Here is a 26,044-nt window from a genome sequence, read left to right on the forward strand (position 1 = left end):
AGGAAGATTAGGACAAGTACAGGGACAGAGTGATAGAGGGAAAATGAGAGAGAAAGGGACAGAGCGATGGAGGGAGAATGAGGGAGAAAGGGACCGAGAGATAGAGGGAGAATGAGAGAGAAAAGGACAGAGTGATAGAGGGAAAATGAGGGAGAAAGGGACAGAGCGATGGAGGGAGAATGAGAGAGAAAAGGACAGCGAGTTAGCTGACAGCTGATATCTCAAAGTGCTGTTCAGAAACCCAGCCTAAAACCCCAAACAGCAAGCAATGCAGGAATGTAGAAGCACAGTGGCTAGGAAAAACTCCCTAGAAAAGCAAGAACCTAGGAGGAAACCTAAAGAGGAACCAGGCTATGTGGGGTGGCTAGTCCTCTTCTGGCTGTGCCGGGTGGAGATTATAACAGAACAAGGCCAAGATGTTCTAATGTTTATAGATGTCCAGCAGGGTCAAATAATAATAATCACAATGGTTGTAGAGGGTGCAACAGGTCAGCGTCTCAAGAGTAAATGTCAGTTGGCTTTTCATAGCCGATCATTCAGAGTATCTCTACCGCTCCTGTTGTCTCTAGAGAGTTGAAAACAGCAGGTCTGGGACAGGTAGCACGTCCGGTGAACAGGTCAGGATTCCATAGCCGCAGGCAGAAGAGTTGAAACTGGAGCAGCAGCACGGCCAGGTGGACTGGGGACAGCAAGGAGTCATCATGCAGGTAGTCCTGAGGCATGGTCCTAGTGCTCAGGTCCTCCGAGAGATCAAATCAAATCAAATTTTATTTGTCACATACACATGGTTAGCAGATGTTAATGCGAGGGTAGCGAAATGCTTGTGCTTCTAGTTCCGACAATGCAGTAATAACCAACAAGTAATCTAACTAACAATTCCAAAACTACTGTCTTATACACAGTGTAAGGGGATAAAGAATATGTACATAAGAATATATGAATGAGTGATGGTACAGAGCAGCATAGGCAAGATACAGTAGATGGTATCGAGTACAGTATATACATATGAGATGAGTATGTAAACAAAGTGGCATAGTTAAAGTGGCTAGTGATACATGTATTACATAAGGATACAGTCGATGATATAGAGTACAGTATATATGTATGCATATGAGATGAATAATGTAGGGTAAGTAACATTATATAAGGTAGCATTGTTTAAAGTGGCTAGTGATATATTCACATCATTTCCCATCAATTCCCATTATTAAAGTGGCTGGAGTTGAGTCAGTGTCAGTGTGTTGGCAGCAGCCACTAAATGTTAGTGGTGGCTGTTTAACAGTCTGATGGCCTTGAGATAGAAGCTGTTTTTCAGTCTCTCGGTCCCAGCTTTGATGCACCTGTACTGACGTCGCCTTCTGGATGATAGCGGGGTGAACAGGCAGTGGCTCGGGTGGTTGATGTCCTTGATGATCTTTATGGCCTTCCTGTAACATCGGGTGGTGTAGGTGTCCTGGAGGGCAGGTAGTTTGCCCCCGGTGATGCGTTGTGCAGACCTCACTACCCTCTGGAGAGCCTTACGGTTGAGGGCGGAGCAGTTGCCGTACCAGGCGGTGATACAGCCCGCCAGGATGCTCTCGATTGTGCATCTGTAGAAGTTTGTGAGTGCTTTTGGTGACAAGCCGAATTTCTTCAGCCTCCTGAGGTTGAAGAGGCGCTGCTGCGCCTTCTTCACGATGCTGTCTGTGTGAGTGGACCAATTCAGTTTGTCTGTGATGTGTATGCCGAGGAACTTAAAACTTGCTACCCTCTCCACTACTGTTCCATCGATGTGGATAGGGGGTGTTCCCTCTGCTGTTTCCTGAAGTCCACAATCATCTCCTTAGTTTTGTTGACGTTGAGTGTGAGGTTATTTTCCTGACACCACACTCCGAGGGCCCTCACCTCCTCCCTGTAGGCCGTCTCGTCGTTGTTGGTAATCAAGCCTACCACTGTTGTGTCGTCCGCAAACTTGATGATTGAGTTGGAGGCGTGCGTGGCCACGCAGTCGTGGGTGAACAGGGAGTACAGGAGAGGGCTCAGAACGCACCCTTGTGGGGCCCCAGTGTTGAGGATCAGCGGGGAGGAGATGTTGTTGCCTACCCTCACCACCTGGGGGCGGCCCGTCAGGAAGTCCAGTACCCAGTTGCACATGGCGGGGTCGAGACCCAGGGTCTCGAGCTTGATGACGAGTTTGGAGGGTACTATGGTGTTGAATGCCGAGCTGTAGTCGATGAACAGCATTCTCACATAGGTATTCCTCTTGTCCAGATGGGTTAGGGCAGTGTGCAGTGTGGTTGAGATTGCATCGTCTGTGGACCTATTTGGGCGGTAAGCAAATTGGAGTGGGTCTAGGGTGTCAGGTAGGGTGGAGGTGATATGGTCCTTGACTAGTCTCTCAAAGCACTTCATGATGACGGATGTGAGTGCTACGGGGCGGTAGTCGTTTAGCTCAGTTACCTTAGCTTTCTTGGGAACAGGAACAATGGTGGCCCTCTTGAAGCATGTGGGAACAGCAGACTGGTATAGGGATTGATTGAATATGTCCGTAAACACACCGGCCAGCTGGTCTGCGCATGCTCTGAGGGCGCGGCTGGGGATGCCGTCTGGGCCTGCAGCCTTGCGAGGGTTAACACGTTTAAATGTCTTACTCACCTCGGCTGCAGTGAAGGAGAGACCGCATGTTTTCATTGCAGGCCGTGTCAGTGGCACTATATTGTCCTCAAAAAAGTTATTTAGTCTGCCTGGGAGCAAGACATCCTGGTCCGTGACTGGGCTGGATTTCTTCCTGTAGTCCGTGATTGACTGTAGACCCTGCCACATGCCTCTTGTGTCTGAGCCGTTGAATTGAGATTCTACTTTGTCTCTGTACTGACGCTTAGCTTGTTTAATAGCCTTGCGGAGGGAATAGCTGCACTGTTTGTATTCAGTCATGTTACCAGACACCTTGCCCTGATTAAAAGCAGTGGTTCGCGCTTTCAGTTTCACACGAATGCTGCCATCAATCCACGGTTTCTGGTTAGGGAATGTTTTAATCGTTGCTATGGGAACGACATCTTCAACGCACGTTCTAATGAACTCGCACACCGAATCAGCGTATTCGTCAATGTTGTTATCTGACGCAATACGAAACATCTCCCAGTCCACGTGATGGAAGCAGTCTTGGAGTGTGGAATCAGATTGGTCAGACCAGCGTTGAACAGACCTCAGCGTAGGAGCCTCTTGTTTTAGTTTCTGTCTGTAGGCAGGGATCAACAAAATGGAGTCGTGGTCAGCTTTCCGAAAGGGGGGCGGGGCAGGGCCTTATATGCGTCTCGGAAGTTAGAGTAACAATGATCCAAGGTCTTTCCACCCCTGGTTGCGCAATCGATATGCTGATAAAGATGCTGATAAAGAGAGAGAGAGAGAAAGGGAGAATTAGAGAGAGCGTACTTAAATTCACACAGGACACCGGATAAGACAGGAGAAATACTCCAGATATAACACTGACCCTAGACCCTGACACATAAAATACTGCAGCATAAATACTGGAGGCTGAGACAGGAGGGGTCGGGAGAAAGGGACCGAAAGATAGAGGGAGAATAAGAGAGAGATTTGCATATTGCTACAGCACTGTATGTACACAAAATATTACATTTGAAATGTTTTTATTATTTTGGAACTTGTGTGAGTGTAATATTTACTGTTCCTTTTTTATTGTTTATTTCACTTTTGTTTACCCATTTCACTTGCTTTGGCAATGTAAACATATGTATCCCATGCCAATAAAGCCCCTTGAATTGAATTGAATAGAGGGAGAATGAGAGAGAAGGGGACCGAGAGATAGAGGGAGAATGAGGGAGAAAGGGACCAAGAGAGGGAGAATGAGAGAGAAAGGGACAGAGTGATAGAGGGAGAATGGGAGAGAAAAGAACAGAGAGATAGAGGGAGAATGAGAGAGAAAGGGACAGAGAGATAGAATGAGAGAGAAAGGGACAGAGAGATAGAGGGAGAATGAGAGAGAAAGGGACCGAGAGATAGAGGGAGAATGGGAGAGAAAGGGACAGAGTGATAGAGGGAGAATGAGAGAGAAAGGGACAGAGTGATAGAGGGAGAATGGGAGAGAAAAGAACAGAGATAGAATGAGAGAGAAAGGGACAGAGAGATGGAGGAATATGTCTGGTTCAGAGCGTGGCTAACTCTAACACGATCACAACAGGAGACCACCTGGGGGAGGAGGAGAAGAGGGATGAAGGGATGGTGAGGGGGGTTAGGTGGATAGGTGTCAGAGCTGCTAATACAGATAAATATTTCATCCCAAAGAGGTGATTTTCACTAAGACTGATATTGGAGAAACAGAACCCACTTCATCCCCTCTAGGAGAGAGGGATAGAGAAAGAGAGATGGAGAGAACCCACTTCACCTCTGATAGGAAAGAGATGGAGAGAGAGTGTGTGTGTGTCAGAGAGCGTTATGGACTGAGAGGGAAAACCTCTTCACCTTGTAGACAAAAGATATGAAGATAAAAAACAGAGATAAACAGTGACTTAGACAGAGATTGGAAAGAGTACCATTTACCCAGTAGATGAGACAGACAGACAGAGATGGAAATAGTACCATTTACCCAGTAGATGAGACAGACAGACAGAGATGGAAAGAGTACCATTTACCCAGTAGATGAGACAGACAGACAGAGATGGAAAGAGTACCCATTTACCCAGTAGATGAGACAGACAGACAGAGATGGAAAGAGTACCCATTTACCCAGTAGATGAGACAGACAGACAGAGATGGAAAGAGTACCCATTTACCCAGTAGATGAGACAGACAGACAGAGATGGAAAGAGTACCCATTTACCCAGTAGATGAGACAGACAGACAGAGATGGAAAGAGTACCCATTTACCCAGTAGATGAGACAGACAGACAGAGATGGAAAGAGTACAGAGATGAGACAGACAGACAGAGATGGAAAGAGTACCATTTACCCAGTAGATGAGACAGACAGACAGACAGAGATGGAAAGAGTACCCATTTACCCAGTAGATGAGACAGACAGACAGAGATGGAAAGAGTACCATTTACCCAGTAGATGAGACAGACAGACAGAGATAGAAAGAGTACCCATTTACCCAGTAGATGAGACAGACAGACAGAGATGAAAAGAGTACCCATTTACCCAGTAGATGAGACAGACAGACAGAGATAGAAAGAGTACCCATTTACCCAGTAGATGAGACAAACAGACAGAGAAAAGTGAGAGAAAATAACAGGAAGATCAGAGAGAGAGACAGACTGAGAAAGGATAGAGAGAAAACAGAGTGCTGGAAGGTAGAGGTGTACCAAACTCTCAGAACCTCTACAGTATTTGATGTTAACACACACTGACACAGCGGCAGACACACACACACACACACACACACACACACACACACACACACACACACACAGTACCATACCATCGTGGGAGACACATTTCTACTATTGCACTTCATCGTCCTCTAAGGTTTCTCTCCTCTGACTCAATTTGACACTTGGGCGAGAGGGAGTGGTGTGAAAGGAAAGAGAGACTGAACGAGAGAGAGGAGAGTGAGAGAAAAAGGGGAGGAGGAGAACTGCGCCAACAGACTGAGCAGAGAGAGAGAGAGAGAGAGTGGTGTGAAAAGTTCTATGAAGAAGAGGAGAGAGAGAGAGAGAAGGCATGAAAGAGCAGAAAGGGAGAAACTGTGTGAACAGATGAGACAGAGAGCAAGTGTGGAAATACATAGACAAGAAGGAGAGAGAGAAAAATATAATATGATATTTGAAATGTCTTTATTCTTTTGGAGGGATGAAGGGCTGATAGACAGGAAGGAGAGAGAGATGAATGGGTTATAGACAGGAAGGAGAGAGAGAGATGAAGGGGTGATAGACAGGAAGGAGAGAGAGATGAAGGGCTGATAGACAGGAAGGAGAGAGAGATGAATGGGTTATAGACAGGAAGGAGAGAGATGAATGGGTTATAGACAGGAAGGAGAGAGAGATGATGGGGTTATAGACAGGAAGGAGAGAGAGATGATGGGGTTATAGACAGGAAGGAGAGAGAGATGAAGGGGTGATAGACAGGAAGAGAGAGAGATGAAGGGGTGATAGACAGGAAGGAGAGAGAGATGAAGGGTGATAGACAGGAAGGAGAGAGAGATGAATGGGTGATAGACAGGAAGGAGAGAGAGATGAATGGGTGATAGACAGGAATGAGAGAGAGATGAAGGGGTTATAGACAGGAAGGAGAGAGAGATGAAGGGGTTATAGACAGGAAGGAGAGAGATGAAGGGGTTATAGACAGGAAGGAGAGAGATGAAGGGGTTATAGACAGGAAGGAGAGAGAGATGAATGGGTTATAGACAGGAAGGAGAGAGATGAAGTGGTGATAGACAGGAATGAGAGAGAGATGAAGGGGTGATAGACAGGAAGGAGAGAGATGAAGGGGTGATAGACAGGAATGAGAGAGAGATGAAGGGGTGATAGACAGGAAGGAGAGAGAGATGAATGGGTTATAGACAGGAAGGAGAGAGAGATGAAGGGGTGATAGACAGGAAGGAGAGAGAGATGAAGGGGTGATAGACAGGAAGGAGAGAGAGATGAATGGGTTATAGACAGGAAGGAGAGAGAGATGATGGAGAAGATGGAAAGGAGAGAGAGATGAAGGGGTGATAGACAGGAATGAGAGAGAGATGAAGGGGTGATAGACAGGAAGGAGAGAGAGATGAAGGGGTGATAGACAGGAAGGAGAGAGAGATGAATGGGTTATAGACAGGAAGGAGAGAGAGATGAATGGGTTATAGACAGGAAGGAGAGAGAGAGATGAATGGAGAAGATAGAGAGGAAGGAGAGAGAGATGAAGGGGTGATAGACAGGAAGGAGAGAGAGATGAAGGGGTTATAGACAGGAAGGAGAGAGAGATGAAGGGGTTATAGACAGGAAGGAGAGAGAGATGAATGGGTTATAGACAGGAAGGAGAGAGAGATGAAGGGGTGATAGACAGGAAGGAGAGAGAGATGAAGGGGTGATAGACAGGAAGGAGAGAGAGATGAAGGGGTGATAGACAGGAAGGAGAGAGAGATGAAGGGGTGATAGACAGGAAGGAGAGGAGAGGGGTGATAGAGAAGATGAAGGGTGATAGACAGGAAGGAGAGAGAGATGAAGGGGTGATAGACAGGAAGGAGAGAGAGATGAAGGGGTGATAGACAGGAAGGAGAGAGAGATGAAGGGGTTATAGACAGGAAGGAGAGAGAGAGATGAAGGGGTTATAGACAGGAAGGAGAGAGAGATGAAGGGGTGATAGACAGGAAGGAGAGAGAGATGAAGGGGTGATAGACAGGAAGGAGAGAGAGATGATGGGGTTATAGACAGGAAGGAGAGAGAGATGAAGGGGTTATAGACAGGAAGGAGAGAGAGATGAAGGGGTGATAGACAGGAAGGAGAGAGAGATGAAGGGGTGATAGACAGGAAGGAGAGAGAGATGATGGGGTTATAGACAGGAAGGAGAGAGAGATGAAGGGGTTATAGACAGGAAGGAGAGAGAGATGATGGGGTTATAGACAGGAAGGAGAGAGAGATGAAGGGGTTATAGACAGGAAGGAGAGAGAGATGAAGGGGTGATAGACAGGAAGGAGAGAGAGATGAAGGGGTGATAGACAGGAAGGAGAGAGAGATGAAGGGGTTATAGACAGGAAGGAGAGAGAGATGAAGGGGTTATAGACAGGAAGGAGAGAGAGATGAAGGGGTGATAGACAGGAAGGAGAGAGAGATGAAGGGGTGATAGACAGGAAGGAGAGAGAGATGATGGGGTTATAGACAGGAAGGAGAGAGAGATGAAGGGGTTATAGACAGGAAGGAGAGAGATATGATGGGGTTATAGACAGGAAGGAGAGATAGATGAAGGGGTTATAGACAGGAAGGAGAGAGAGATGAAGGGGTTATAGACAGGAAGGAGAGAGAGATGAAGGGGTGATAGACAGGAAGGAGAGAGATGAAGTGGTGATAGACAGGAAGGAGAGAGAGATGATGGAGATGATGGAGAGGAGAGAGAGATGAAGGGGTGATAGACAGGAATGAGAGAGAGATGAAGGGGTGATTGACAGGAAGGATAGAGAGTTGAAGGGGTGATAGACAGGAAGAAGAGAGAGATGAAGGGGTGATTGACAGGAATGAGAGAGAGATGAAGGGGTGATTGACAGGAAGGATAGAGAGATGAAGGGGTTATAGACAGGAAGGAGAGAGAGATGAAGGGGTTATAGACAGGAAGGGGAGAGATGAAGTGGTGATAGACAGGAAGGAGAGAGAGATGATGGAGATGATGGAGAGGAGAGAGAGATGAAGGGGTGATAGACAGGAATGAGAGAGAGATAAAGGGGTGATAGACAGGAAGGAGAGAGAGATGAAGTGGTGATAGACAGGAAGGAGAGAGATGAAGGGGTTATAGACAGGACGGTGAGAGATGAAGGGGTTATAGACAGGAAGGAGAGAGATGAAGGGGTTATAGACAGGATGGAGAGAGATGAAGGGGTTATAGACAGGAAGGAGAGAGATGAAGGGGTTATAGACAGGACGGAGAGAGATGAAGTGGTGATAGACAGGAAGGAGAGAGATGAAGGGGTTATAGATAGGAAGGGGAGAGATGAAGTGGTGATAGACAGGAAGGAGAGATAGATGAAGTGGTGATAGACAGGAAGGAGAGAAAGATGAAGGGGTTATAGACAGGAAGGAGAGAGATGAAGGGGTTATAGACAGGAAGGAGAGAGATGAAGGGGTTATAGACAGGAAGGAGATAGATGAAGTGGTGATATACAGGAAGGAGAGAGATGAAGGGGTTATAGACAGGACGGAGAGAGATGAAGGGGTTATAGACAGAAAGGAGAGAGATGAAGGGGTTATAGACAGGAAGGAGAGATAGATGAAGTGGTGATAGACAGGAAGTAGAGAGAGATGAAGGGGTTATAGACAGGACGGAGAGAGATGAAGGGGTTATAGACAGGACGGAGAGAGATGAAGGGGTTATAGACAGGACGGAGAGAGATGAAGGGGTTATAGACAGGAAGGAGAGAGATGAAGGGGTTATAGACAGGAAGGAGAGAGAGATGAAGTGGTGATAGACAGGAAGGAGAGAGATGAAGTGGTGGTAGACAGGAAGGAGAGAGAGAGATGAAGGGGTGATAGACAGGAAGGAGATAGATGAAGTGGTGATAGACAGGAAGGAGAGAGATGAAGGGGTTATAGACAGGACGGAGAGAGATGAAGTGGTGATAGACAGGAAGGAGAGAGAGATGAAGGGGTTATAGACAGGAAGGAGAGAGATGAAGGGGTGATAGACAGGAAGGAGAGAGATGAAGGGTGATAGACAGGAAGGAGAGATAGATGATGGAGATGATGGAAGAGAGAGAAGGGATGAAGGAAGGAGAGAGATGATATAGACAGGAATGAGAGAGAAGATGAAGGGGAGATGATTGACAGGAAGGATAGAGAGTTGAAGGGGAGAGAGATGAAGGGGTATAGACAGGAAGGAAGAGATGAGATGAAGGGGTGATTGAAGGAGAGGAATGAGAGGAAGGAGAGATGAAGGGTGATTGACAGGAAGGATAGAGAGATGAAGGGGTTATAGACAGGAAGGAGAGAGAGATGAAGGGGTTATAGACAGGAAGGAGAGAGATGAAGGGGTGATAGACAGGAAGGAGAGATAGATGAAGTGGTGATGACAGGAGAGGAGAGATGAAGGGGTTATGAAGGACGGAGAGAGATGAAGGGGTTATAGACAGGACAGGAATGAGAAGAGAGATGAAGGGGTGATAAGACAGGAAGGAGAGAGAGATGAAGGGGTTATAGACAGGAAGGAGAGAGATGAAGTGGTGATAGACAGGAAGGAGAGAGATGAAGGGGTTATAGACAGGACGGTGAGAGATGAAGGGGTTATAGACAGGAAGGAGAGAGATGAAGGGGTTATAGACAGGATGGAGAGAGATGAAGGGGTTATAGACAGGAAGGAGAGAGATGAAGGGGTTATAGACAGGACGGAGAGAGATGAAGTGGTGATAGACAGGAAGGAGAGAGATGAAGGGGTTATAGATAGGAAGGGAGAGATGAAGTGGTGATAGACAGGAAGGAGAGATAGATGAAGTGGTGATAGACAGGAAGGAGAGAAAGATGAAGGGGTTATAGACAGGAAGGAGAGAGATGAAGGGGTTATAGACAGGAAGGAGAGAGATGAAGGGGTTATAGACAGGAAGGAGATAGATGAAGTGGTGATATACAGGAAGGAGAGAGATGAAGGGGTTATAGACAGGACGGAGAGAGATGAAGGGGTTATAGACAGAAAGGAGAGAAATGAAGGGGTTATAGACAGGAAGGAGAGATAGATGAAGTGGTGATAGACAGGAAGTAGAGAGAGATGAAGGGGTTATAGACAGGAAGGAGAGAGAGAAGGGGTTATAGACAGGACGGAGAGAGATGAAGGGTTATAGACAGGACGGAGAGAGATGAAGGGGTTATAGACAGGACGGAGAGAGATGAAGGGGTTATAGACAGGAAGGAGAGAGATGAAGGGGTTATAGACAGGAAGGAGAGAGAGATGAAGTGGTGATAGACAGGAAGGAGAGAGATGAAGTGGTGGTAGACAGGAAGGAGAGAGAGAGATGAAGGGGTGATAGACAGGAAGGAGATAGATGAAGTGGTGATAGACAGGAAGGAGAGAGATGAAGGGGTTATAGACAGGACGGAGAGAGATGAAGTGGTGATAGACAGGAAGGAGAGAGATGAAGGGGTTATAGACAGGACGGAGAGAGATGAAGGGGTTATAGACAGGAAGAAGAGAGATGAAGGGGTTATAGACAGGAAGGAGAGATAGATGAAGTGGTGATAGACAGGAAGTAGAGAGAGATGAAGGGGTTATAGACAGGAAGGAGAGAAAGATGAAGGGGTTATAGACAGGAAGGAGAGAGATGAAGGGGTTATAGACAGGAAGGAGAGAGATGAAGGGGTTATAGACAGGAAGGAGATAGATGAAGTGGTGATAGACAGGAAGGAGAGAGAGATGAAGTGGTGGTAGACAGGAAGGAGAGAGAGATGAAGGGGTGATAGACAGGAAGGAGATAGATGAAGTGGTGATAGACAGGAAGGAGAGAGATGAAGGGGTTATAGACAGGACGGAGAGAGATGAAGGGGTTATAGACAGGAAGGAGAGAGATGAAGGGGTTATAGACAGGACGGAGAGAGATGAAGGGGTTATAGACAGGAAGGAGAGATAGATGAAGTGGTGATAGACAGGAAGGAGAGAAAGATGAAGGGGTTATAGACAGGAAGGAGAGAGATGAAGGGGTTATAGACAGGAAGGAGAGAGATGAAGGGGTTATAGACAGGAAGGAGATAGATGAAGTGGTGATAGACAGGAAGGAGAGAGATGAAGGGGTTATAGACAGGACGGAGAGAGATGAAGGGGTTATAGACAGGAAGGAGAGAGATGAAGGGGTTATAGACAGGAAGGAGAGAGATGAAGGGGTTATAGACAGGACGGAGAGAGATGAAGGGATTATAGACAGGACGGAGAGAGATGAAGGGGTTATAGACAGGACGGAGAGAGATGAAGGGGTTATAGACAGGAAGGAGAGAGATGAAGGGGTTATAGACAGGAAGGAGAGAGAGATGAAGTGGTGATAGACAGGAAGGAGAGAGAGATGAAGGGGTTATAGACAGGAAGGAGAGAGATGAAGTGGTGATAGACAGGAAGGAGAGAGAGATGAAGTGGTGGTAGACAGGAAGGAGAGAGAGAGATGAAGGGGTGATAGACTGGAAGGAGAGAGATGAAGTGGTGATAGACAGGAAGGAGAGAGAGATGAAGGGGTTATAGACAGGACGGAGAGAGATGAAGGTGTTATAGACAGGAAGGAGAGAGATGAAGGGGTTATAGACAGGAAGGAGAGAGATGAAGGGGTTATAGACAGGACGGAGAGAGATGAAGGGATTATAGACAGGACGGAGAGAGATGAAGGGGTTATAGACAGGACGGAGAGAGATGAAGGGGTTATAGACAGGAAGGAGAGAGATGAAGGGGTTATAGACAGGAAGGAGAGAGAGGTGAAGTGGTGATAGACAGGAAGGAGAGAGAGATGAAGGGGTTATAGACAGGAAGGAGAGAGATGAAGTGGTGATAGACAGGAAGGAGAGAGAGATGAAGTGGTGGTAGACAGGAAGGAGAGAGAGAGATGAAGGGGTGATAGACTGGAAGGAGAGAGATGAAGTGGTGATAGACAGGAAGGAGAGAGAGATGAAGGGGTTATAGACAGGAAGGAGAGAGAGATGAAGTGGTGATAGACAGGAAGGAGAGAGATGAAGTGGTGATAGACAGGAAGGAGAGAGAGATGAAGGGGTGATAGACAGGAAGGAGAGAGATGAAGTGGTGATAGACAGGAAGGAGAGAGAGATGAAGGGGTTATAGACAGGAAGGAGAGAGAGATGAAGGGGATATATACAGGAAGGAGAGAGATGAAAGGGTTTTCGACAGGAAGGAGAGAAAGAAAAGGTCAGAAGGAGCCAATAGAGTGATGAAAAGACGACGAAAGGAGAAGATCAGGTGTGAAAAGGCAGATAGAACGAGAGATGGACAGGGAGGAATCTAGTGGTGTGTGTTTTCATCTTCAGTTGTGTCCAAACTAGCTCATTAATAATCAAACAGTGGTGTTAACTGAGACCTTGTCTCACTGGAACAGATTCATATTTGATATGTCCTGTGTGGGGGGGATCAGAGCACTGAGAGCCAGCCAGAGATGCAGCAGTCTTGACTTTCATGGTGTCTTCTTGTTTGGGCCAAGTTTATTTATTTATTTTTGTTTTCACCTTCTACCCTCCTACAGTATATTATTCTGCTCTCTCTCTCTTCCTTCCCTTGTGCTATTCTTCTCTTCATGCCTCTCTTCTCTATCTCCCCATTCATCTCTCCTCTCCATCACCCCTCTTCTCTCCTTTCCTCTCGTCACTATCACCCCCTTCATCCCTCTCTCCTCTCCCTCCTGTCTCCTGCCCTCACCATTCCTCACCTCATCCTCTCTCCTCTCCCTCCTCTCTCCTGCCCTCACCATTCCTCACCTCATCCTCTCTCTTCTCCCTCCTCTCTCCTGCCCTCACCATTTCTCACCTCATCCTCTCTCCTCTCCCTCCTCTCTCCTGCCCTCACCATTCCTCACCTCATCATCTCTCCTCTCCCTGTTCTCTCCTGCCCTTACCATTCCTCACCTCATCCTCTCTCATCTCCCTGCTCTCTCCTGCCCTCACCATTCCTCACCTCATCCTCTCTCCTCTCCCTCCTCTCTCCTGCCCTCACCATTCCTCACCTCATCCTCTCTCCTCTCCCTCCTCTCTCCTGCCCTCACCATTCCTCACCTCATCCTCTCTCCTCTCCCTGCTCTCTCCTGTCCTCACCATTCCTCACCTCATCCTCTCTCCTCTCCCTCCTCTCTCCTGCCCTCACCATTCCTCACCTCATCCTCTCTCCTCTCCCTACTCCTTTCCATCCCTCTCTCCTCTCCTCCCTTCAGGACAGTGCAGAGACAGAGGTGGACAGCAATAAGTGGTATACTTTAACATGTTTTTCTCTCTTTTTTTCTCCTCTTTTCTCCTCCTCTCCTCTCTGTCACCCCTTCACGTCTCCTCCCTTCAGGACAGTGCAGAGACAGAGGTGGACAGCAATAAGTGCTGTACGTTATGTAATATGTTCTTCACGTCGGCCATCGTTGCCCAGTCTCACTACCAGGGCAAGACACATGCCAAGAGAGTACGACTGGTACTGGGAGAAACACCCAGCATACCTACTGCTACCAACAGCCCTACCACCACAGGTAACCCACACGTTCATGCTCATTTGGTCATTTAGCAGACACTCTTATTCAGAGCAACTGACAGGTTTTCCCACTAACTCTTATTTTGCTGATAGCTACTTTATTAAGGACAAAATGTACTTACTCTGACTGTGATATGTGGTTTTCCCACCGAGCTATCTTAAGATGAATGCACTACTGTAAGTCTCTCTGCTAAATTACTCAAATGTCAATGTAAGTGCCTTGCTTAAAGGCAAATTGACACATTTTTCACCTAGTCAGCTCAGGGATTCTGACAAGCAACCTTTCAGTTACTGGCCCAATGCTCTTAACCACTAGGCTACCTGGCGCCCCATACACTCACACAAACTCATACACACACCAGACACAGACAAACAAGCTTGCACCCACACACACACACACACACACACACACACACACACACACACACACACACACACACACACACACACACACACACACAATCACACACACACACACACACACACACAGATTGAACTGTTGACCCCAAACCAACTACTCCTGAATCAATAAGGCTGCAATAAAGCCACTGACATCTGCAAGTGGATTTATGTCACAATGCCTTTTAGTGTGCGTGTGTGGATTTATGTAATGACGATAGGTGACCTCTGCCCTGGACACACACACCCTCACCATGGTTTTCTATGTGATAAAACAACAGCTCTCATATATCCCTGAACAAAGTGTGTGTGCGTGTGTGTGTGTGTGTGTGTGTGTATACAAAACACAATCCAAGCCAGTTGACACATACATCAGACCAAGGTCCTAAATGACACAGCCAACAGCTTTACTGGAGCTAACCCATTTGTCTACCTATGTGCCAGAATAACAGAGTGCTGTAGGGTACAATATGCTGTTGTACACTGTTCTCTGGATGGTTTAAGGTTTGTCCTTGCCATTCACATATGCCTGCAAATGTTGCAGCAACATCCAAATGATAGCATGCCATACAGTCTATCGGCTGAAGAAAGCTTAATCCCCAATACCCAAGGGGATACAGCATTGTTCACTCTCCATGCCCAACAGCATGGGCAAGTCTGGGCTCTGGCTGGGTCACTCAAGGACATTCCGAGTCTTGTCCCCAAGCCACTCCTGTGTTATCTTGGCTGTGTCCTTATGGTCATTGTCCTGTTGGAAAGTGAACCTTCGCCCCCAGTCTGAGGTCTTGAGCGCTCTGGAGCAGGTTTTCATCAAGGATCTCTCTGTACTCCATTCATCGTTCCCTCGATCCTGACTAGTCTCCCAGTCCCTGCCACTGAAAAACATCCCCACAGTCATCGTAGGGATGGTGCCAAGTTTCCTCCAGCTTTCGGCTTTCAGGCCAAACAGTTTGATCTTTGTTTCATCAGACCAGAGTATCTTATTTCTCATTGTCTGAGTCCTTAATGTGCCTTTTGGCAAACTCCAAGTGGGCTGTAATGTGTCTTTTACTGAGGAGTGGTTTCTGTCTGGCCACTGTAGCATAAAAGCCAGATTGGTGGAGTGCTGCAGAGATTGTTGCCCTTCTGGAAGCTTCTTCCATCTCCACAGAGGAACTCGGGAGCTCTGTCAGAGTGACCATCTGGTTCTTGGTGTCCTCCCTGACCAAGGCCCTTCTCCCCCGATTGCTCAGTTTGGCCGGGCAGCCAGCTCTAGGAAGTGTCTTGGTGGTTCCAAACTTCTTCCATTTAAGAATGATGGAGGCCACTGTGTTATTGGGGACCTCCTGCAATGCTGCAGAAATGTTTTGGTACCCTTCCCTAGATCTGTGCCTCGACACAATCCTGTCGGAGCTCTAAGGACAGTTCCTTCGACCTCATGGCTTGGTTTCTGCTCTGACATTCACTGTCAACTGTGGGACCTTATATAGACAGGTGTGTGCCTTTCCAAATCATGTCAAATCAATTGAATTTACCACAGTTGGACTCCAATCAAGTTGTAGAAACATCTCAAGGATGATCAATGGAAACAGGATATACCTGTTTTTCAGGTCTCTTAGCAAAGTGTCTGAAAATGTATGTAAATAAATACATTTTTAATGTATTTGCAAAAGTTTCTTAAAACCTGTTTTCGCTTTGTCATTATGGGGTTTTGTGTGTAGATTGATGAGATAAAAAAAAATCCTTATTAGGATAAGGCAGGAACGTAAGAAAATGTGAAAAAAGTCAAGGGTCTGAATACTTTCCGAATGCACTGTGTACGGTATACTGCCCAAGCCTAATGGAAATCATGTGTTTGATGCATTTGATACCATTCCACCTATTCTGCTCCAGCCATTACCAGGAGACCGTCCTCCACACTTAAGGTACCATGTCTATGTCTATCCTGTGACATAGACACAAAGGAACGGTGGATCGTTAAAATACCCGTAAGCTTAAGTTCCATCGCTATCGAAAAATCTGGGCCTGGATAGTAGCCATAGGGTAACCTTGTGCCAGACCAGAGCTGGGCTGGGGCCATATTGGACCACATAGTGGACAGACCCTATCAACACCTGAAACAGCTGTATGTTCAACTCAGTCTCATGAGACTATGGGTTGAGTCCCAAATGGCACCCTATTCCCTATATACAGTAGTGCACTACTTTTGAACAGGGCTTATGTAGGAAATAGGGTGCCATTAGGGACCAAGGGTTGGAAAAGATAACCGGAAAATAACAAAATAATTTGAGGAACAGAACCTGAACCGAAAATGGAAGTGATCTATTATGTTCCGGAACAGAACCGTTATTTTAAAATCATGGGAACCGGTTAATAAAGTAATTTTACATTCCAGGCATTTTTTTCCAGTCCCACAAAAAAATGCAACAAAGCGCCTATCCAAAGCCCTCACTCTGTCACTCAAAAACATATTCCAGCTCCTGCCTGTCAGCTGGAAATCTTTGCCAGTGTGTGTGCATGTGTGTGTAGGCTACCTGCCCCTCCCCTCTGAAGTATAGGTTACTGTAATCTACTGACAACGTTACAAGCATAATTCAGAAATTAGGTATAGATGTTTGATTAAAGAAGAATGAAATTACTTTTCCAATGCTAATTAAGGATACTATAGTTATCACGTTTATTAACTACAAAAGGTAAGACGTGTTTTTCATTCTAGTGCCTCGCTGCACACTCAAGCTTGTTAGCTAGCTAGCTAACGTTTGCTCTGGTCCAACATTAAACCAACTCAGAACTTCAAAGACATTCAAATTTCCTCCATAGAAGCATATAATTGGTATAATTCAATGTGTCTAATTCAGATAATGCTTGTCATAACAAGATGTCCAGCTCTTCAAGGCAAGCTTCCTCCATCCTCGCTCACTCTTTCCTCACCCTAAAAATGTCTGTTGCATCTTGCGCCTTAAACCTCATAGTGTATGTGTTTGTCTTTCATTATGATTAAACCATGCTGTTATGGCAAAATACAATTTGCTCTTAAAGACTTTCCTGTACAGATTAAATCACTTACCCACTCCACAGCAAGCTTCTTTATCCACATTGATTGGTGAAGTAATTTAATGTCGAGCTAAATAGAAAACAAATGTATATTTCAGAGGTTTAAAAAGGAACAGAAACAAACGATATCAAACTTAACTTTTTGGGGGGTTGGAGCCGGTTCAGAACTTTATTTTTCTGGTTGGAACAATGGAACAGAATGAAAGAAATGATGGTTCTGTTCATTACTTAATGATTGTAAAATAATTCAAGTTCCAACCTCTGTTAGGGATGCAGCCTTTGTTGTTGCACTTGTCAAGTGTATACACTGAGTATACCAAACATTAGGAACACCCCCCCCGCTTTGAACAGCCTCAATTCGTCAGGGCATGGACTCTACAAGGTGTCGAAATCATTACACAGGGATGCTGGCCCATGTTGACTCCAATGCTTCCCACAGTTGTGTCAAATTGGCTGGATGTTTCTTTACGTGGTGGACCAGTCTTGATACACACGGGAAACTGTTGAGTGTGAGAAACGCAGCAGTGTTGCAGTTATTGAAAAACCGATCTGCCTGGATCCTACTACCATAGCCTATTCAAAGGCACTTAAATATGTTGTCTTGCCCATTCACCCTCTGAATGGCACACATACACAATCAATGTCTCAATTGTCTCAAGGCTTAAAAATCCTTATTTAACCTGTCACCTCCCCTTCATGTACACTGATTGAAGTGGATTTAACAAGCGACATCAATAAGGGATCATAGCTTTCACCTGGTCAGTCTATGTCATGGAAAGTGTAGGTGTTCTTAATGTTTTGTATACTCAATGTATGTCTACATTTTATATTTATATTTCAATCATTCAACAGACACTCTTTTCCAGAGTGGCTTACAATCATACAACTGAGGGAGGTGAAACAATGTAGCATGAGCATTGGAAGTAAATCCTCTTCAAACGTCCAGCAGCAGCAGCAAACTCATTGCTAGAAGAGAATAAAGACAGACTAAAGTAAAGCAGCCATTCAGAATCAAACCCTGCAATATGCTGTGTATGTATTTTGAACCATGTTTTAATATGTTGGCTACTTGAAACGTATATTAAAAACAATATTTCCCAAGACTCTAGCTCAAACAACATGGCCGCTACAAGCCATGTACCACCATGCGGCCAAACTGAACCATACTCTACAGGTTGGCTAGACTCACATCCCAGAGCATGTGTGCCAATTTTCAAATCTCAGACTCAAACAGATCAAGAGATATAAACGTGTGCCCATTACAGTGTCACCTTGTGGTCAATCTTAATATGCTTGCATATGACAGTGTTTGGATGACAGTGTTTGGAACATGTGTATCAAGTTTTGTTACAACACCAATATCTGTGTGTGGTTTATATGCGTTTATGTGCCAGACACGCCCACCTGAATGTTTATTGTTCGGTAGGACCCATGTTGTTTGAGATACTAAACTGGAAAATATTGCATTGAGAGACCTTGGTCTATATATTAAGTTCCATGTAGATCAGTCATTCTGTGCCAGAGGAGTAGCGTTTTAAGTGTTTTTCACAAAATTCTAAATGCTGGAAAAAATCATCATGGCGGAACTTATGGGTCCTTGAGGCAAATTTGTTTGTTGTAAGGAAAGGGACCTATGTAATTAATTTCATGAATAGTGGCGAAGTAATACAATTTAGCAATTTACACTGGAGTGATATATGTGCAGAGGAGGATGTGCAAGTAGAAATACTGGTGTGCAAAAGAGCAGAAAAACAAAAACAAATATGGGGATGAGGTAGGTAGTTGGTTGGATTGGCTCTTTACAGATGTGCTGTGTACAGCTGCAGCGATTGGTAAGCTGCTCTGACAGCTGACGCTTAAAGTTAGTGAGGGAGATATAAGTCTCCAACTTCAGTGATTTTTGCAATTCGTTCCAGTCATTGTCAGCAGAGAACTGGAAGGAAAGGTGGCCAAAGTAGGTGTTGGCTTTGGGGATGACCAGTGACCATACCTCCTGGAGCGCGTGCTACGGGTGAGTGTTGCTATGGTGACCAGTGAGCGGAGATTTACCAAGGCGGAGCTTTACCTAGCAAAGACTTATAGATGACCTGGAGCCAGTGGGTTTGGCGACGAATATGTAGCAAGGACCAGCCAACGAAAGCATACAGGTCGCAGTGGTGGGTGGTATATGGGACTTTGGTGACAAAACGGTTGGCATTGCATTAGATAGACTGCATTCAATTTGCTGAGTAGAGTGTTGGAGGCTATTTTGTAAATGACATCGCCGAAGTCAAAGATCGGTAAGATAGTCCGTTTTACAAGGGTATGTTTGGCAGAATGAGTGAAGGAGGCTTTGTTGCGAAATAGGAAGCCGATTCTTGATTTAACTTTGGATTGGCGATGCGTAATTTGAGTCTGGAAGGAGAGTTTACAGTCTAGCCAGACATCTAGGTAATTATAGTTGTCCACAGTAGTGGGAACCGTCCAGAGTAGTGATGCTAGTTGGGTGGGCGGATACGGGCTGCGATCGGTTAAAGAGCATGCATTTAGTTTTACTAGCATTTAAGTAGTAGTTGGAGGCCATACAAGGAGTGTTGTATGGCGTTGAATCTAGTTTGGAGGTTTGTTAAGACAGTGTCCAAAGAGGGCCCAGATGTATACAGAATGGTGTCGTCTGCGTAGAGGTGGATCAAAGAATCACCCACAGCAAGAGTGACATCATTGAAATATACAGAGAAAAGAGTCAGCCTGAGAATTTAACTCTGTGGTAACCCCATAGAGACTGCCAGAGGTCCGGACAACAGGCCCTCCGATTTGACACACTGAACTCTATCTGAGAAGTAGTTAGTGAACCAGGCGAGGCAGCCATTAGAGAAACCAAGGCTATTGAGTCTGCCGTTAGGAATACGGTGATTGACAGAGTCGAAAGTCTTGGCCAGGTCAATGAAGACGGCTGCACAGTACTGTCTTTTATCGATGGCGGTTATGATATAATTTAGAACCTTGAGCGTGGCTGAGGTGCACCCGTGACTAGCTCGGAAACCAGATTGCATAGCGGAGAAGGTACTGTGGGATTAAAAATGGTCGGTGATCTGTTTGTTCAGTTGGCTTTCGAAGAGTTTATGAAGGCAGGGCAGGATGGATATAGGTCTGTAACAGATTGGGCATTGCATGAGAGGGTGTGGCCCATGGGCCAAGTTGCACCGTGCTAGACCTTACATCTCAAAGGAATTAACATTTTTCACTGAAACCACGGAGAACCAGAATAATGAACGCCAACAAACACAATAGGTTTTTACCAGTTTCGCTGCTTGACCCATGCAAATGGCAAATATGTGTTTGCTCATATCGTATTTGTCACATGCCCCGAATACAACCTTACTGTGAAATGCTTACCTACAACCCCTTAACCAACAATGCAATTCAAGAAATAGAGTTATGAAAATATGTAAAAATAAACTAAAGTAACATTTTTTATAAAAAGTAACACAATAAAATAACAGTAATGAGGCTATATAGGGGGTACCAGGTTAGTTGAGGTCATTTGTACATGTAGGTAGAAGTAAAGTGACTATGCATAGGTTTGGGATAGTGTTATGAATGGCTGAGGTAAAGGATTGGGATAGGTTTAAAACATAATTTTTAAAATTGAGTGCCTAGCAGTACGATTGAACCTGTGGTCTTGGGAGCCACGGTGGCCTAGCAAGTCGTGAGCCTGCTAGATGGTAATAAGCGCTCCTAGTGGACGGGGTATTGAAAGCAACAACCGATGACCTGAGGACCTGGACATACGTTGAATACTGAAGTTGACCTGGTGTGACCTGGCTACTAAAAAGTGCCTAAAATGGCCACTTCCGCCCAATTAAGTTTCTATGTGAGAACAATCTGAGATGAGAAAAAAAATTGGCCAGTCCTTGCATTGAATCACCCATAATGTAAATTTAGGGCTTCATTTAATAACTGATTCAACATAGACATTGATCGCTAATAGGTTTACCTACACAGTATTCTCCAATAGAGTTCAGGCTCAGGGTTCAAAGTCACTATCAGACAGCTTTTCTAGACAGTGGGTGCTTGTCTGTGTGTACTTGAGTGCGTGAGTGCACGTGTGTGCATGTGTGTTTGTCCGGGTGTGTGCTTGTGTTCAGTTCATTCGGCCCATCCATAGCCCCTATTAGAAACCAGCCCGCAACCCCAAACTGATCAATACTTCTACTGGATTCCATTTTGCTCCTAACAAGCCAACATAATCCCCCCTAACCACCAAGGTCAGAAGCACACAGTCATAACCACTCACCCGTTCTCCATAGCCAACGTAAGACAGTTAGGCGTCTTAACCCTCGCAAAGCTGCCGGCCCACCTCAAGTCGCACCCTCAGAGCATGCGCAGACTAGCTGGCTGGAGAGTTTATGGACATATTCAATCTCTCCCTATCCCAGTCTGTTGTCCCCAATTGTTTCAAGATGTCCACCATTGTTTCTATACCCAAGAAAGCAAAAGTAACTGAACTAAATGACTATCGCCCAGTAGCACTCACGTCTGTCATCATGAAGTACTTTGAGAGGCTAGTTAAGGATCATTTCACCTCCACCTTACCCGACACCCTAGACCCACTGCAATTCGCATACCGCGCCAAAAGATCCATTGATGATGCAATCGCCATCACACTACACACTGCCCTATCCAATCAGGACAAGAGGAATACCTATGTAAGAATGCTGTTCATTGACTACAGCTCAGCCTTCAACACCAGCCTTCAACACCTGTCTCATTATTAAGCTCGGGGTAGATGGGCCGCCCCCAGGCGGTGAAGGTAGGCAACAACACCTCCACTACGCTAATCCTCAACACAGGGACCCCTGCTCAGACCCCTCCTGCACTTCCTGTTTACCTATGTCTGCGTGGCCAGGCACACCTCGTCAAATTTGCAGACAACACAACAGTGGTAGGCCTGATTACCAACAACGATGAGACACCCTACAGGGAGGAAGTGAGGGCCCTGGCGGAGTGGTGCCTGGAAAATAACCTCTCCCTTAAAAGGAGCACTCAAGCCACCGTTAACTTTCAGTACACTTTCAATGTCATCATATATCACCCTGATCATGGCAATAAAACCAGAGCTGAAACCAAATGCCTTAAACGTGCGCCAGAAGTATTGATTTTCAACTCGGTCAAATGCCTTTTCCTGATCAATAGAAATTAGACCAGCATCCAACCCAATAGCCCTAGAGACGTCCAAAAAATCCAGAATCAGGGAAATGTTATCTCTTATCTGCCTGCCAGGAACACAGTAGGACTGCACCATCACATCTTTCAGCCTGTTGGACAAAGCCTTGGACAGAATCTTATAATCAGTGCACAACAACTTCCGGCGCCGACAGAGATGGCCGCCTCGCTTCGCGTTCCTAGGAAACTATGCAGTTTTTTGTTTTTTTACGTGTTATTTCTTACATTAGTACCCCAGGTCATCTTAGGTTTCATTACATACAGTCGAGAAGAACTACTGAATATAAGATCAGCGTCAACTCACCATCAGTACGACCAAGAATATGTTTTTCGCGACGCGGATCCTGTGTTCTGCCTTACAAACAGGACAACGGAGTGGATCCCATGCAGCGACCCAAAAAAACGACTCCGAAAAAGAGGGAAACGAGGCGGTCTTCTGGTCAGACTCCGGAGACGGGCACATCGTGCACCACTCCCAAGCATTCTTCTTGCCAATGTCCAGTCTCTTGACAACAAGGTTGATGAAATCCGAGCAAGGGTAGCATTCCAGAGGGACATCAGAGACTGTAACGTTCTTTGCTTCACGGAAACATGGCTCACTGGAGAGACGCTATCCGAGGCGGTGCAGCCAACGGGTTTCTCCACGCATCGCGCCGACAGAAACAAACATCTTTCTGGTAAGAAGACGGGCGGGGGCGTATGCCTTATGACTAACGTGACATGGTGTGATGAAAGAAACATACAGGAACTCAAATCCTTCTGTTCACCTGATTTTGAATTCCTCACAATCAAATGTAGACCGCATTATCTACCAAGAGAATTCTCTTCGATTATAATCACAGCCGTATATATCCCCCCAAGCAGACACATCGATGGCTCTGAACGAACTTTATTTAACTCTCTGCAAACTGGAAACGATTTATCCGGAGGCTGCATTCATTGTAGCTGGGGATTTTAACAAGGCTAATCTGAAAACAAGACTCCCTAAATTTTATCAGCATATCGATTGCGCAACCAGGGGTGGAAAGACCTTGGATCATTGTTACTCTAACTTCCGCGACGCATATAAGGCCCTGCCCCGCCCCCTTTCGGAAAAGCTGACCACGACTCCATTTTGTTGATCCCTGCCTACAGACAGAAACTAAAACAAGAGGCTCCCACGCTGAGGTCTGTTCAACGCTGGTCTGACCAAGCTGACTCCACACTCCAAGACTGCTTCCATCACGTGGACTGGGAGATGTTTCGTATTGCGTCAGATAACAACATTGACGAATACGCTGATTCGGTGTGCGAGTTCATTAGAACGTGCGTTGAAGATGTCGTTCCCATAGCAACGATTAAAACATTCCCTAACCAGAAATAATGGATTGATGGCAGCATTCGTGTGAAACTGAAAGCGCGAACCACTGCTTTTAATCAGGGCAAGGTGTCTGGTAACATGACTGAATACAAACAGTGCAGCTATTCCCTCCGCAAGGCTATCAAACAAGCTAAGCGTCAGTACAGAGACAAAGTAGAATCTCAATTCAACGGCTCAGACACAAGAGGCATGTGGCAGGGTCTACAGTCAATCACGGACTACAGGAAGAAATCCAGCCCAGTCACGGACCAGGATGTCTTGCTCCCAGGCAGACTAAATAACTTTTTTGCCCGCTTTGAGGACAATACAGTGCCACTGACACGGCCTGCAATGAAAACATGCGGTCTCTCCTTCACTGCAGCCGAGGTGAGTAAGACATTTAAACGTGTTAACCCTCGCAAGGCTGCAGGCCCAGACGGCATCCGCAGTCGCGCCCTAATAGCATGCGCAGACCAGCTGGCCGGTGTGTTTACGGACATATTCAATCAATCCCTATACCAGTCTGCTGTTCCCACATGCTTCAAGAGGGCCACCATTGTTCCTGTTCCCAAGAAAGCTAAGGTAACTGAGCTAAACGACTACCGCCCCGTAGCACTCACATCCGTCATCATGAAGTGCTTTGAGAGACTAGTCAAGGACCATATCACCTCCACCCTACCTGACACTAGACCCACTCCAATTTGCTTACCGCCCAAATAGGTCCACAGACGATGCAATCTCAACCACACTGCACACTGCCCTAACCCATCTGGACAAGAGGAATACCTATGTGAGAATGCTGTTCATCGACTACAGCTCGGCATTCAACACCATAGTACCCTCCAAGCTCGTCATCAAGCTCGAGACCCTGGGTCTCGACCCCGCCCTGTGCAACTGGGTACTGGACATATGTATATACTGTACTCGATACCATCTACTGTATCTTGCCTATGCTGCTCTGTACCATCACTCATTCATATATCCTTATGTACATATTTTTTATCCCCTTACACTGTGTATAAGACAGTAGTTTTGGAATTGTTAGTTAGATTACTTGTTGGTTATTACTGCATTGTCGGAACTAGAAGCACAAGCATTTCGCTACACTCGCATTAACATCTGCTAACCATGTGTATGTGACAAATAAAATTGGATTTGATTTGATTTGATTTGATAAGGCCACCTGCCTCCAGGTCTTCACCATCCTAGTGTCACCCTTTTTGGCAGTAGGGTGAGGACAGCCCTCCCGCAGCTTATCAGTAGTAACCCTCCGGTCAAACTATTGTTTACTACTGCTAGCCAAACCTCTCCCAACATGACCCAAAAATACTTTAAAAAGTCAACAGGAAGCCCATCAATGCCTGGTGCCCTTCCATTTTACACGACTGTTAATGCAGCATTTAGCTCCTGCAAAGACAATGGTTGCTCTAGTTCAACCTGAGCTTCTGCAGTCACCTGTGGGAGGCCATCAAGGAACTGCTGTGTCACTGTTTTTTCCCTCTTTATCCTCTTGTAGAGCTCAGAACTCTACTGCCCTCTTTCTAATTTCACTAGGGCTAGGGAGTTCCTGTCCAGAAGCTGATTTGAGGCAATGAATTATTTTTATTTTTCTATTCTTTATCTCTAAACCGAAGACAAATTTAAATGAGGCGTCCATTTCAGAGATTCCCTGAAACTTACTTCTCACCAATGCCCCCTCATACCCAGCAGGTCTGCTAACACAGCTTTTTTTTGTCTTGAAGGCCTGAGTATGGCCTCAATTTTTTTATAGATATATATTTTACCAGGTAAATTGACTGAGAACACATTCTCACTTACAGCAACAACATGGAGAATAGTTACAGGAGGAGGGATGAATGAGCCAATTGTAAACTGGGGATGATTAGGTGACTGTGATGGAATGAGGGCCAGATTAGGATTTCAGCCAGAACACCAGGGTTAAAACCCTACTCTTACAATAAGTACCATTGGATCTTCAGTACACCCACTTAACATCCCATCAGAAAGACAGAACACTACATAAGGCAACGTCCCCAATCACTGCCCTGGGATATACAGTATATATATTTATTTTACGTGAGGAAAGAGTGCCTTCTACTGGCACTCAAACACCACTTCCAGCAGCATCTGGTCTCCCATCCAGGGACCAACCAGGACCAAACCTGCTTAGCTTCAGAGGTAAGCCAGCAGTGGGATGCAGAGTGATATGCTGCTGGCTTGATCTCCTGTGGTCTCAAGAGTCAGGAG

General features: G+C 45.8%; 1 protein-coding gene across 3 annotated transcripts in view; it reads left to right on the forward strand.

Moving 5' to 3' along the window:
• Window positions 1-26,044, forward strand: part of LOC121840823 (zinc finger matrin-type protein 4-like) — a gene marked incomplete in the record, with an annotated part of 187,409 nt that overhangs the window by 97,353 nt on the left and 64,012 nt on the right. For all 3 annotated transcript variants that reach the window (XM_042306248.1, XM_042306247.1, XM_042306246.1), the window contains 1 exon segment: window positions 13,642-13,819. In XM_042306248.1, the coding sequence (XP_042162182.1) occupies window positions 13,642-13,819 (178 nt within the window).

The sequence above is a fragment of the Oncorhynchus tshawytscha genome, linkage group LG25, assembly GCF_018296145.1.
Source record: "Oncorhynchus tshawytscha isolate Ot180627B linkage group LG25, Otsh_v2.0, whole genome shotgun sequence".
NCBI classification, from domain to species: domain Eukaryota; kingdom Metazoa; phylum Chordata; class Actinopteri; order Salmoniformes; family Salmonidae; genus Oncorhynchus; species Oncorhynchus tshawytscha.